This window comes from Rhagoletis pomonella, unplaced genomic scaffold (assembly GCF_013731165.1).
Source record: "Rhagoletis pomonella isolate Grant_MI unplaced genomic scaffold, Rhpom_1.0 Rhpom_scaffold_01882, whole genome shotgun sequence".
NCBI classification, from domain to species: domain Eukaryota; kingdom Metazoa; phylum Arthropoda; class Insecta; order Diptera; family Tephritidae; genus Rhagoletis; species Rhagoletis pomonella.
The window spans coordinates 16075-31427 of record NW_023460436.1 but is presented as its reverse complement, the minus strand read 5'-3'; the positions used below and the strand labels follow the sequence as shown (position 1 = coordinate 31427).

The window sequence follows — 15353 nt, the reverse complement described above, 5'->3', positions numbered from 1 at the left end:
AAAGGTATTATGCATGCAGCATGCTTTTTTTTTTGCATATCCAATATGTTCTATAACCTTCCATTACAGTTCAGACGCAGAATTTGGAAAAGCTCGTAGTGCAGATAAGCGATCAGATACGCGAATCGCATATCTATGTGCATGCCTTCAATTGGGCAGTGGAGCGTTCGAAGCGCTCGATGATATATAATGCTATGAAAGAACAGCAAGCTATCTTATCAAATGCGAATGAATGGGCAACAAATACATCACAGACAGCCGCCATGGCAATGAATACTACTGAAAACATGGTAACTGAGAATAAGACCGATGTTGAATATAGCGGTATTGCTGGAGAGTCTCTTGCTTACGATAGAAGCTATTGTTGTAATGTGGGTGCAGTTACGGTCGCTGAAAATGAATCGGACATTGATCGTCAATCGACACGCTATATTGGTTATAAGTAAAGGAAGGACGGTTGCATTAAAATACGTACATATTTAATTGAAATATATTTAGTTTAAGTGTGTGTTAGGATTATATAGGTATTTTTTCAATTACTTATAACCGTTAGTTTTTTTAATTTAAATATTTGTAACAAAGATTTTAGATATATTTCTAGTTTAAAAATTATACATATTACTTTTTATTATATTATACTTTAAACGACTTAATTTTATTATAATTTTTTGCAGTATTTTGTTGCAATTTAGATTTTTAAACGTATTTTAATTAGTTGTAAATTATTTTTAAATTTCGATTTAATGTTTGCTTTTTAAACATATTTTTAAGATTTTTTAATTAGTTTAGCTTAGTTTTTGATAATTATTTAAATTTTATTGAAGGCCTTAGAAATTTATTTGCACTGCTTGGGAAAAGATACGAGTTTGAAGGCTTTTACACAAGCTAGTTATACGTTTGTCGATAAAATTGTATAAAAGGCCTGCTGTTAGTTTTTAATTTAATTATCTCAATTATTTTTCCATTTTCAGCGCTATTCTAACAAAGTCTTAAAGTTCAGCACATCACTATTGAGATTTCTACTGCTACTCGAGAGTATGCCGCTACAAAACAAAATTTTGAATTTTTGTGCATATCTTTAGCACTTAAAATAAAATTTTTGTGGCATTTTTTTGACGCGCAGTACAAATCACAATACTGATGTGCTGAGTTTGTGGCTTGGTTAGAATAGCGAGGTTAACAGCCTTATTCTGTATCACGAACGATTCGCCTGCAGAGGAGTGCTTTAAAAATTAGTCTGGTGGCATCATTTTAGCCGGTGCAAGACGAAGTTAAAATCGCAATCAGAGAGGTTTTCGTCCGCAGACGAATCGTCGTTTTGCTTATCGTTCGTGATACAGAATAAGGCTGTTAGTAAGATTTTTCATTCAGTTAAAAACTTTTTAAATAAATACTGAGTTTGGAGCGCAACACTTGTGAATGATTACTCAGTTTGAGCGGAATATAATAAAACAGACAGTTGTTTTACTCAATCCCAGGAGTTCTGGGGAATATTGCTTAACTATTAGCCTTGGTTCAGATGCAAACGTAGAGCGTTATGTGGGCCCGACGGTCAGGTTTTTTTTAATTGATTACAAGTAGTTCCTACAATTTGATCCGCAATAAAAAAATTTTGATTGCATAAGCTATTTAAGTTTAATTTGCTTCTTAGCCATTAATTGTTAATTTTAATTGGTATGTTTATTTAATTAACATTGTAAAAAAATTTTGTTTTAACGCTGTTTGAATGTTTTAAACTCAATTGTTTTTTTAGTTATTTATTGTACAAATGTACGGCATTTGTATTATTTCAGTGATTAGTTGTAAATTATTATTAAATTTCAATTTAATGTTTGCTTTTTAAACATATTTTTAAGATTTTTTAATTAGTTTAGCCTAGTTTTTTAGTAATTACCTCTTATTTAAATCATATTTTAAATTTTATAGAAGGCCTTATGGAATTTATTTGCACCGCTTGGGAATGATATGAGTTTAAAAACTATTTTATGTAGCATTTCAACACTAGTTAGTTATATGATTGTAAAGTAAGATTTTGCATATAGTTTACAACTTTTGTGAATGATTACTCATTTTAAACCAAATAGAATAAAATCACAGTTGTTTTTCTATTAAGGCAATCTCGATATAAAACTTCGAAACGAGTTTGATGTAAACACAAATCCCGCAATTGGGCCTTTAATTACGATAGTTCTTGTTGTTGTAGTGGCATAGAAAATTCCTCGTTCCCGTTAAATATACCCGACTGCCATTTTTTTAAATTAATTTCAAGTACAGTGTTTAGTTGGGAAAAATCCTCTAAACTTCCTTAGCTCCCTTCAATTTGAATCGAATGAAAAAAATTTTTGTTGCATAATTAAACTGGATATTCTTGATTGCCCTTAATTTTTACTGGTATGCTTATATGTGAATGAAAATTGTAAATAGCTTTTTTAGATCGCTATTTGATTGTTTTAAATTACATTTTTTAAGGTTATTTATTGTACAAATGTACGGAATTTGTATTATTTTAGTATAAACATTTTAGTTTTATATTGATACACTGATTGTACATAAATGTATATAAAAATTAATTTTTTTAGTTTAGTATGTATATGCCATGCAGTATTAAAAAAGGCTCAGTTTGAATTGATTTTTTATTTTTAAAGTCCACTGAATTCTTTTCTCAAAATTATTATCTTATCAAGCGAGTACTATGTACTTTTTTTAAGGTAAATACCACTGATTTTGATTGTAAATACTCGAGATTTTTACATTTTTTTTTATATTTTTATTACTCACAAGATGTCAACTAGTCATATTGTCATTCTGGCATGTTCTGCAAATTGTACGATTTGAAATCGGTGCGATTTGCAAAATATTTTTGAATGTTTGTAATTAAAGTATTACATATTTCAAATGAAAACTGCCAGAAACTCATAATTTACGTCATGTGCATCGATTTAGTCCCAACTCTTTTAAATAAATATCCACAATAGAATTTGTAAACTGTAAATTGTAAACACGCACGATAAATAGCATATGTTGCATACAGGCTAAAAATATTTTTGAGTGATTCATGGCAATTACAATACAGTTTTAAACGTTTTAACAACATTTTCACATGTATTTAACGCTATTCCGCTATTTTTACTCAACAGCTTCAACATGCGACCACGTGAAGAGAGCAATCTTATTTTGAATTTCTTAAGTAGACTTGATAAACATAAAATGAAAAGTTGTAAAAAAATAATAATACAAATTTTAAGTTTCTAAAATGAGCTTAGTCCAGTTTTTTAAATTTAAACAGTACAGAAATATCTTTTCAAAATTAGTTTTCTTCAAGTATTTTGTAAAAACCTACCAACGATTCGGTTGAATTCGATGTCAATGCAGCTTTTTACTCAATTGGACTTATTGAATTTTCCGTGCTTCTTTCGACTTATTAAATTTGCGTTTCACTAAATATACATAAATGAGTAGGAATAAAACAAGCATGTCATTCGAAGGTAAAATTTTTAATTTTCATTGTATGTAGCTTTTTATAAAAAAGTGGACATTGTAACGTTTCAGTCTAAGCGATCGATTTGTAAGCCGAATCATACGAATTTTAGTTCAGTGGCATTAATTGCTTGCCTGATGAGAGTTTAGGGATACAAATAAAACTTAAATATGCATGTACAACCTCATTACAAAAATCTCGTTTAACAAACTTGAATTTAAGATATTCTTTATATGCTAGTTTAACGATTGCAATTAAATACATATACATACATACATATGTATGTATATTTGTTCACTTGTCATTTTTTTAAATCTAATCTAATCTAATATTACACTGCGATGCTATTTTTTATACACACACTTAATTTCAATTGCTTTAAGAAAACATGGAACATTGTATGCCTATATGTAAAAGGACCTCAAGCCATTTCCAAATAAACGAATTATTACCAAGGTACAAGATCATTATATTTTCTTTCTGTATGTAAACATTAAAACGATTTAAAAATTTTTCACTGCTTGAAATACCAGTCATATGGTTTTATGAATACATTCTTAGAAAATCCTTCAAGAATCTTTGCAAATGCTTCTTGCCATGCCGGCCGTAATTCGCGGAAAATTTCCTTCCAATTTTCATTGAGAAAAGCATGCGCTGTATCGGATAAATCCTTATTGCCATCGAAAAGTCCACCAAACTGGAAGTGCACGTTTTCGGGATCCGATATAGCTAAGCTTATATCTTTAAATGTTAAATATCTATCGGCGCCCTTAGTCACCAGTTTACCATTTAATTTCGCAGTTAGTTTTATATTTTCTGTAATTTGGAGAATTTATAGGTAATTATTAGTAAATTAGTTAGATAATTACATAGGGGATTCGCAAGACGTCTTAAGCGTCGTAATGCATTAAAATTGTACAATTTATCAACGTAAAATGTTTTAAGATGATTTGTTACCACGCCGAAATGTTTTACACTGGTTTAATATATATTAAATTAACTTTTTTACACAGTGTGGGTTTATTAAAAATATTTTAGTTGTTATTTTAGATTGAATAATTTTACGACTTCACGATTTTCAGAGTCTACGACACCTAAGACATCTTGTGAACGACCTAAATGCTTTTTTAGCCACTTATGTTTTAGTATTTAGCCACTAATTTGTCCTTACTTAGCACTATCTCACATTTGCCACTGCCTTTGAAGGGTAACCCCAAAACTGTGCCGCCGCCTTGATAGGGCCCACGTATGATGGCTTGTGGTAAAGTACCTTCTAGTAAAATTGGTCCTTGGACATCGTGCGTGAAACCGCTGGATGGGGCGAGAGAAATAATATGAGAATAAATCAACGGATGTACATAAGACTTCCACCACTTTAAAATTTTATATGTATGTATGTATGTATGTACTCACTCGACTTTAATATTTTGTAGATTCTGCAAGCCGATAATTTCAATATTTTTAAAGCTTATTTCTATATTAATAGGACTCTTTGTATTTGGATTAATTTTCAGCGACTTAACACGTAAAGGATCAAATGGAATGAGATTCAATTCACGCGCGCCGGTTTTGGCTTTCTTAAGCAGAAGATTTACGACGTTTACGTGACAAGCCGAATCACCAAAGGGACACTTTTCAAAGTCAAGCGCTGAAGTGGGGAAGTGGAAAATAATTATTTAAAAAAAAGTATTACACATATGTATCTAAGGTCTTCTGTAATACCTACAAAACTCAAAACAAGAAAAAACCTTTCTACTGAATAGCGGCACATATCTCTAATCCTTGTCTAATCCACGAATAATCCTTACTAAATCTTACAAAGCAGTCATAAAGATTTAGTAAGCATTAAATATAGATAAGGCAAGGATTAGAGATATGTGCCACTGTTCAGTAGTTAAGGTTTTATTTTTTGTTGAGTGTCGAGTTGTGTCATTATTGCAGAGCACCATCGATATGCACTTGCACTTTGAATAAGCTCACCTAATTGCGCCGTTATTGTGTGCGCACTGTAGACTGTGCACACCAACACTGTTATCCAAGTAAACTGCAACATCCTTGATTTCTCTGCTGCCTTTATTGCTAATCTCCGTTTCGTTCAAAATAATTTCAGCGAAATGTGTCGGCCTTTTGAACTTGATTTTGTAATGAATTTGCAAGCCATTGCAGCATTTCACTTTTATACGTTTCTTATTTCTTGATTTGCAAAATACGATTCGCTTTAATTGGTCAGAAACAAGTTCAACAGCGAACATTTGCTCGCTCTCGCACTTAGTTGAACAAGGAGTTGTGCATGTTAATTAATTAATGAAAAAAACGTGTCAACATGATCACATCTGGATGAGATGTTAAATGCTTTTGAGTTATTAAGACCCACAAAGTTTGCTACAAGTATATATGTATGTGCACTATTTTTTTTTTATTATCGCAACGCATTAAAAGCATATAAAATAAGTATTATGAAATACAACTCACTATTTAAACTGTGTGCACAATATGGATGATGTCGACATGCATGGATGCATAAATTTATAAGTGTTTTTTTTTTCCAAAACACATTGACATAAATTAATGCTTATCTTCAACTTATACATACACATATACAGATAATAAATATGTATTTGAAAAAATATATGGCTCTAAAAAGTCTGAGTCAATGACTTAAATTACTTCTAGTTTATATATATACTTTCTTATTTTAGAACAAGTTTCAGCTTTTAATTTTGGAATGAAAGTCCATTTATGTACCCAGAAGATAATTTAGCTAGGCCTTATTTATTATAATAAATAATTGTTTGAAAAATGATTTGGCTGTAAAAAATCCGATTCTCTTAGATCCTGTTTCAGAGTTTAATTTTGGAACGAAAGCCCATTATGTACCTAGAAGATAATTAAAAGTGGCGCATGAACAAATTTTATTTTTATATGGAAAAAAATGTACAATACATCGACAAAACACTCAATAATCAATGAGAGTTTTCAGAATTTTCAAACCTGCACGTTATTATAATAAAATTAAAGAGCCTACAAAACTGCATACCCAATAAGTTTCTAAAAATTCTGAATAAAAAGTTGAAAGATTTGTTGAAATTTTTTTGATTTTTTTTTATAATTTTCCTCAACCTTGAACTTATGTATATTAGTAGGGGAGCCCAAGATGGCATTCGGGGATTTAGTCGAGCGCGTTAAATTAACATATGGGGATACCCTGCATCCTGTTGAGTACCTCTGCCAAATCTAAGTCATCTGTGTAGAGTAGACTGTCCCAAGAATACGTGGAAAAAAATTTGTTTGCAAATTTTAATATGCATACTCTCTACATTTGTGCTTTTTAACCTAAATAGCATATATGTATGTATATGAAGTTGTATGGCCGTAGGACAACGATAACCCGTGCCGAATTTTAGTTGAAGTTTTAGTTAAGAGCTTGAATTAAGGCTAGAAAATCGTCCATGAAAACTTTGGAAATGCAAAAAATTTGATATGTTTCCCATACTTGAATGCATTTCTAGTAAATTTGCATCTTTCAATTTTTAATAGGACGGGAGGATTTCTCTCAAGGACATTGAAAAAATTAATTAATAGAAAAATCAGAGCGGCTTTGAAAGGGTGTATTACTAGGCTGCAAAGCGATATGTTTTCTAGTCGAATAAATTGTGTCAAGTAGGTACTGAAAATTTGCAGTTGTAGACCAGGGCGTATGATGAACATTAAATTTTTATATTTAACTTTTTTAACAAACTCTTTTGCTCCTTAAAAAATGCCTTTCATAACAATGTACGGCAAAATCACATTTTTTTCTGCGTATTGGACCAAACCAATTTTTTTAAGAGATTGAGTCATAGGTAAAAAAGTAATTTCTCCGTTTTTCGAAGTTAGCCTCCGAAATCGAGATATGGGCCTTCGAAGTTCGAAATAGGACCTTTGGTAAAAAATTATATTTAATTATTGCATATAAATAACTAAAAACCTCAAAATATAGACGTAGTCGTCCTTTTGCTCTTATTTAAATGGTATATCACTTTTCTTGTGCAAACTTATATTACAGGTGCTATAAGGGGTCAAAGTTCAGGTCTTCGAAAAATTAAATTCCTTATATTTCAAACAATTTTGAACTGATTTTTAATCCTTGATATTTATATCGTTGTAAAGGTTATTAAACCCCCTTTCTTTCGATATGATATTTGTATATTTCGTATATAAAAAGTTTAGAAAAACACATTTATATTTATAAAATTATAACATTATAAAAAAAAATACCACCCGATTTAAAAAAAATTGGGATCGTTGTAAAGACAATTACATCCCCTTTCTCCTGATATGCATATTTGTAAACTTCGTATATAAAAAGTTTAGAAAACCACATTTAAATGAAAAATACCTATTTTTATAAAAAAAAATATTTTAATAAAAAAAAATTACTAACCGATTCTTAGAAGGTTGGTATCGTTGTAAAGGCGAAAAAACCCCCTTTCTTCTGATATGCATATTGTTATACTTCGCATATAAAAATTTGAGAAAAACACATTTAAGTGAAAATTACCTTTTTTTTTAAAAAAAAAATGTTTAAACAAAAAAATACTAACCGATTTAAAAAAAATGGTATCGTTATAAAGGCGATTAAGCCCCTTTCTTCTGAAACGCATATTTGTATATGTCGTATATAAAAATTTGAGAAAACCACATTGCAAGGAAAAGTTAACTTTTTTTTATAAAAAAAATATTTGAAACAAAAAAATTACAAACCGATTTTTAAACAGTTAGTACCGTTGTAAAGGCGATGAAACCCCCTTTCTTCTGATATGCATATTTGTATACTTCCTATATAAAAATTTGAGAAAAACACTTAAAAGGAAAATATACCAATTTTTTCTTATAAAAAATATTTTAAACAAAAAAATTACTAATTAGTAATACAGTGAAATACTTCATTTAAATAAAACAGAAAATTATCTTTAATTTTTATATATAACCTGTTATGTAAAAAATCAGAAACCATGGTGTTTTTATATTTTTATATTTCTTAGACTTCTGTTACATATACTTTTGCTTTATTTTTAACAGGGCTGTGGGTGAACACGAACGAATTAACGCTTAAAATACTATAAATTATTAAATACGCTATTTAATTGTATTACTACTTAGTAATATTTATATTTTTGTATTTTTTTTATATGAAAAAATTTGTATTTTTTCCTGTTAAGTGTTTTTTCTCCAATTTTTATATACGAATTATACAAATATGCATATTAGACGAAAGGGGATTTAATCGCCTTAACAACGATGGAAATTTTTTTAAAATCGCCGAGCAATTTTTTTGTTTAAACTCTTTTTTATATACAAGAAGAGGTATTTTTTCCCTTAAATGTGTTTTTCTCAAATTTTTATATACGAAGTATACAAATATGAATATCAAAAGAAAGGGCGTTAAATCACTTTTACCTTTAAAAAATCAGTTCAAAATTCTCTGAAATATTAAGTTTTTAATTTTTCGAAGTTCTGACCTTTTACCCTGTTTCACAAGAAAGTTATATACCATATAAATAAGAGAAAAAGGTGGACCACGTCTGTGTTTTTATTTATTTTTTGCTTTTTACATGCAATAATTAAAAATAATTTTATACCAAAGGTCCAATTTCGAATTTCGAAGGCCCATATCTCAATTTCGGAGGCTAACTTCAAAAACCGGAGAACTTACTTTTTTTACTTTTGACTCAATCAAAAAAAGTTGGTTTGGTCCAATACCCAGCCGAGTGCTGTACAGTGCAATATTAAATAAACAAAATAAAGTGTTTTAGTGTTTGATATGTCCTCTTGATTAGAATAAATCTGGCAGTATTAATTAAAAAATGTGAATAATATCCTTTGAAAATTTTATCCTTTAGTATACTTATGTATATTAATAGAGTTTAAATTAAACTAAGATTCCTCAAAACTCATTCAAAATTAAAAATCTTAAAGGATATTTTTGACAAGTTCCAAAAGGATAATTGAAAACAAAAGTTATAATTAATTTTGTTTCGAATTATCCTATCAAGTGATAGGCATATATCCTTATTTTGTGTAGATTTTTTTAAAATGTTTTATAATTTATGGTCCTTTGAAAAAATCCTGACTACCGGGTTAAAGACCGGGTTGATCCAAAAAAAAATTTTATAGATAAATCTACAGATATAGCTTTAAAATTATAAAATTTTCATTTCAACAATCACTGTCCGCCACTGTCGGTAGGCCTTCTTAACTACCCGCCTCCACAGGATGAAGTTTATATCTTGATACACACATATTTTAGAATATAATAGCCAATGCAACCCGCTCATTGCTTTTCAAGAGAAATATATATCAGAGCTTATATCTTGCCATCTATTGCCGGAAATTTGGTAGTTTGACAGCTACATACATTTTAATTTGCACGCCAACTTCGTGGCGGCAACACTATACATATATATTTTAATATAAAAACAAAAATTTAGCTGTTTTCTATTAAAATATTTGTCATTATGTAATTGGATGTGAAATAGCTTATTTCCTAAATTTTTTAAGCGATTATCTTACAATTGCTTATATCAAGATATAAAAGGCCCACACAAATATTGCCGCTGATATAACTTACATATATCTAGCGACCAAAATGACAGCTGGAGAGCAATACATTTTATCGTGGAACGACGGCCAGTAAGTGAAGCCATTCTAAAAGGCTTGCCAAAGAAGGGCTAACAAAATAATGCTTCCTACATACCTTCTACAAGGGCTTTTCTTATATAGGTACAATTTACGCGAATGTATAAGTTTTAATTGTTTAGCAATATAAATGAATTTCAATATGAACTTTAAATTGCTACAAACCTTCATATAAACCTTAAATAAATTTACCTAATAGCGTTTTCTTTTCTTGAAATAATTTTGCATTCTGCTCTGCGCCAGGGCTTTCAAGTTTTCGTGTTCGTTTTTCAGCATCTTAACAGGCATATTGCGTGCTCTGTCTTTAAAATGCTGCACTCCGATAATGTTGCCATATATTTCAAAAGGTAAAATTTTTTTCAAGAAAACAAAACGCCATAGAAGCAATTTTAGCAGAACTGCTCTAAAAGGCTTTTTGAAGTACGTCCTACAGAAGTCCTCCTTGGATAGCGATAGCACAAGCCCTTCAATTTGTGCCATCCATAACTAATACATAACTACAAAAAAAAAGACAAAAAATGAGGAAGGAATGCCTCTTGACTCTCAGAACGGCCCGTTGGAAGAGCTTTTATCTCCTGAAATTATCTACTGGGTGTATTTGCTTACTTTATTTTTTTTTTAAACTTTTTTCACAGCGCTAAAACAGAAACCCGGTTTATTTTTTTTTGTGCTCAATAAGTATTTCAAATTTAATATTTAGATTTACAAAGATGTGCAATGTGCAAGTAATTCTAATGATCGAAGTGTTTTAATTACGTAAAATTTATCACTTAATTGAACAAAATAAGTGACTTATTCCGTTTGCAGGTTTGGGCTGAGACAAAGAAATTCGCCAATTGCCTCCCCCTTTGCGAATTTGCGCCAGTTGTTCATCCCGAGTGCAGACAGGCCCTTCTGCACTTGGTCCTTCCATTTTGTTCGTGGGAGCTATTTATTTTGTTTAACACCCATGGGTGAAGAGTCGAAGGATATTTTCACTGAAGCCAAGCCAGCGCAATCGTTGCTCGTCTAACTTAACTAACGGTAGTTAACTTTCTACGGGGTCGGACCAGATTGATAGGGGTGTTAGTTGAGTGAATTAAGTGGAAATGTGAAAAGGTGGCTCCGCTGGCTGAAAGTATTCAGCTCGGAACCCGCTAACGGTAGCAGATGAACAGGGAGGCTAAACTTCTGTGGAAAGACCAAGTGGAGAAGGACTTGGCATTTCCAGTTAGTGACAGTTAGCACAGAAAAGGGGCGACTGGCGTGCTTTGCTAATCTCGGCCAAAATCGATTAGGTGGTTACAGCGCCAAATAAGTAGAAAAAGAAGGTTGGTGTCATGGAGGGAATCTCTATATGTTGGACGGTGGAGTGCAATAACACCAAACGCAATAAGTTCATATGGGCTTATTTCCATATTGTTTGTTATTTCCAATCCAGAAGTGAAATGAAGTTATATTCAAAATTCTACTAAAGAGTAATGAAGTCATAATTGAAATTACAACCGCTTCAAATAAAAATTTATGTTTCGCCACACTATTTGTGGATCACATTTTTCCTATTAATTGACCGTGGGCGCGTTTTGTTTTATTGTTGAGTCCGGATCTAGAGGAGAATAGTCGTGTAGTTTATCAGGAACAATGGTTATAAAGAAACAGAAGATAATGAAATTATTAGGTATCAGCTTATTAATGTTAAACTAATTTTTTTCGCAAAACAATTTGCAAAAACTTACTTGATTTCTCCAGCGCCATTATTTTCATGCAATATTCTATGAATTCCGTACTAGGGACGAAATAAAACGAATGCGTTCAGATTGTCTCTATATTATCCGGGAACAACTTTCTAATGAATAAGTGAACAGAAAAAATGTAATCCGAATGTGAATAAAGAAACCCTCGCCGCGTGTTAACATAAGGTTTGTTCGTCGAGCAAAAAAATTGTACGAATTTGTACGAATTATCACGATTTTTGCCCAAATCGCGTTCGTGCAGACCAAAAAATTTTCCAACACTCAAAAATTGTGAGCACAGTATATACAGTAATAAACCTTTTTGAGTAGTCCTTATGCTGAATTTCCACTAGGCATTGAAATGACAAAAAAATGTATGCCAGTTAAAAAAATGCCATGTGGATATGAATTTAATGATCATTTTTTAATGTAATGAAACAATTTTCTTTTAATGCCTGACTTTGTCATTTGTCATTTTTGCCATTTAATGCCTAGTGGAAATCCAGCATTAGGGGTAAAATCTGATCAGTTGATAAGGAGAATGAGCAGGAAATTTGGTGATTCAGAGTTGTATACAAAATTACTGTGGTATGAAAGGGAGCAACAACCGTGCCTTGGCAGAGTGGCACAAGACATGACTGTATAATAGTGACCGAAGTTAATTACGAAAGTGCAAAGAATTGCAAATTATTCTCTATTAATATAGATACTAATACAGATCATCAGAGTTCAGTATTTAACCGGTTATATTACACCGTAAATGATAATGATTTGTTAAATACTGAAAACGCTAGTACTTTAACCAAATTCACGTAAAAATGCACATTCTTTGACGAGTAGTGAATTTCATATCCTGCTTGTAGCCAGATGCAGTGAGAGACTCATGCAGATGCATGTGAGACTCATTTAAATCGTTCCCACGACATTCGGGTCTACGTAACCGGAACGACCCAGATTTATATTAGGCCAAGGACTGTCACTCCAGCAGCACTCCCCAAAAACTCTTTGGGGAACTTGTATGCTGCTACAACAACAACAACAACTCATTTAAATCTACTCATCATGTTGGAGCAGCTCCGGGTAATGGACCATTGAATGTGCTGGCTGAAGTTATGACCACCTAACTAACGGAGTTTCCAAGCAAACGCATGCCCTGTATGTGTGGTCACTCAAACTTGGGTGCGCTTAATGAGCTGTCTGGGCGGATGCGGTGACAGGAATTGGAATCTCTATAACTATACAAAACTAGTTTTTTTTTTGGAATAAAGACTTAAATATATTCGGAATTTTAGAATTTTACTTGATAAATTCATAAAATAACACAAAATATGCGTTTTTTCCTAAAAATATAATTTTACAATGAATATTTTTTAAGTTTGAAATCTACATTTAAGAGAACTCCGTTCAGTGCTATAACTACTTTTTGAGTTTTACAGTTTATAGAAACACAAACGTTAATTATGTACTTAACTATTGACATTATTCGTAATTAAGCATTAATATTATACTTCACCTACATTTTGTTCATAAATAACACATAATTACATATATTTTATCTTTGAAAAGAACTTTTTCTAATCATGAGGCGAAATTCCCCACAGTTAGTGTTGCCGTGCGCGAAAAACGAAAATGCTGCACGCAACCCAAAAGTACTCCTCGGGGACCAATTGGTGAAAAACTGCGAAAAGGTTTATTACTGTATATACTGTGATTGTGAGAGCAAAGTGACAGTTCTCTTGGAGAGAAGTTCCAAATTCTTGCTGGAAAAAACTTTGCCAGCAAGAATTTGCAAACACGAATAACATGTGCTTGTGGCGCATGGTTGCATATTTGTTTAGAATAATTTAAATAAATTAGTTCGTTAGGAGGATGGTTCCGTGCGCAGAAGTGGAAAACTTTTGACTGCCATTCACCTGGGAGTGGCCAGAAGCGATTCTTGTGCGTACGGTTCAAATCGCAGCTCACAACGTCCGGATATTTATATCCACGTATCCTCTGGGTAGCAACCAAACACCCGTTTGGGAGCGAGCTAAAGTGAGAAGGCGTAAAACTTCGCGTGCGCTGGGTTTGGGTCCCGCCACGTTAAAACCCCGCCCAATGAAAAATTCCAACAAGCCTCGGATGAGACCCCCTTTTTCTGATGACGACCACGGCAAACGTATAAAGGACTATGATTTAAGGGTATGCACCTGGAATATCCGGACCCTTAATGGGGAAGGTGCCTCTGCCCGGCTGGTTGATGTCCTCGGGAAGACAAAGGCTGACATCACCGCCATCCAAGAAATGCGATGGACGGGGCAAGGTAAAGTAAGCGTGAAGCCTTGCGACGTCTACTACAGTTGCCACGTAAAGGAGCGCAAATTCGGTGTTGGATTCGTGGTAGGAGAGAGACTCCGTCGCCGAGTACTGGCGTTCACCCCGGTGGACGAACGTCTAGCCACAATCCGCATCAAAGCTAGATTCTTCAACATCTCGCTCATCTGCGCCCATGCCCCGACGGAAGAGAAGGATGAGGCGTCCAAGGATCTCTTCTATGAGCGCTTGGAACGTACATATGAGCGCTGCCCCCGACACGATGTCAAAATCGTGCTTGGCGATTTTAATGCCAAGGTGGGCAAGGAAGGGATCTTTGGCGCCACTGTCGGAAAATTCAGCCTCCACGACGAAACGTCCGATAACGGACTGAGGCTGATCGACTTCGCCGGGGCCCGAAATATGGTAATATGCAGTACTAGGTTCCAGCATAAGAACATCCACCAAGCTACATGGCTGTCTCCAGATCGAAAAACGAGAAACCAAATCGATCATGTTGTGATAGACGGAAGGCATGCTTCAAGCGTTTTGGACGTACGTACACTCCGAGGGCCAAACATCGACTCGGACCACTATCTTGTTGTAGCCAAGATACGCACCCGCCTCTGTGCAGCAAAAAATGTGCGCCCAACAATGCAAGGAAAGCTTAACGTCGAAAAGCTGCAATCACAACAGACGGCCAATTTATTCGCCACTCGACTCACACACCTGCTCTCTGAGAGCACTCTTCAACAATCCGACGTACGCGAGCAGTGGAACCACATTTCCCGATCATTAAGTACCGCCGCCGAAGAAGTAGTTGGATTTCAGCGAGCCCGAAAGAACAACTGGTACGATGAGGAATGTCAAGAAGCAGCAGAGAAAAAAGATGCCGCCTACAGGGCCACGCTGCGATCGGGCGCAACGCGAGCCATGTGGGACCGTTATAGGGAACTGAAGAAGGAAGCGAGACGTATTTGCCGCAATAAGAAGAGAGAGGCCGAAATACGTGAGTGCGAAGAGCTTGAGATGCTGGCCGACAGGAAGAACGCCCGAAAATTCTACCAGAGGGTTAGGCGACTTACGGAAGGTTTCAAGACCGGGGCGAACTCCTGTAAGAACAACAATGGCGACCTAGTGACCGATGTCCAGAATATACTTAAATTGTGGAGGGAACACTTTTATAACCTACT

The 15353-nt window shown here is 33.4% G+C and overlaps 1 protein-coding gene across 1 annotated transcript; it reads right to left on the bottom strand.

The window, feature by feature from the left end:
* Window positions 1-3746: 3746 nt before the first annotated feature.
* Window positions 3747-5841, bottom strand: LOC118752825 (protein takeout-like; the record flags this gene model as incomplete). Its single annotated transcript, XM_036487683.1, is given in 4 exon segments — window positions 3747-4294; window positions 4650-4789; window positions 4892-5126; window positions 5459-5841. Coding segments are annotated over 4 exon segments (750 nt in total). The 5' UTR covers window positions 5532-5841.
* Window positions 5842-15353: the final 9512 nt, after the last annotated feature.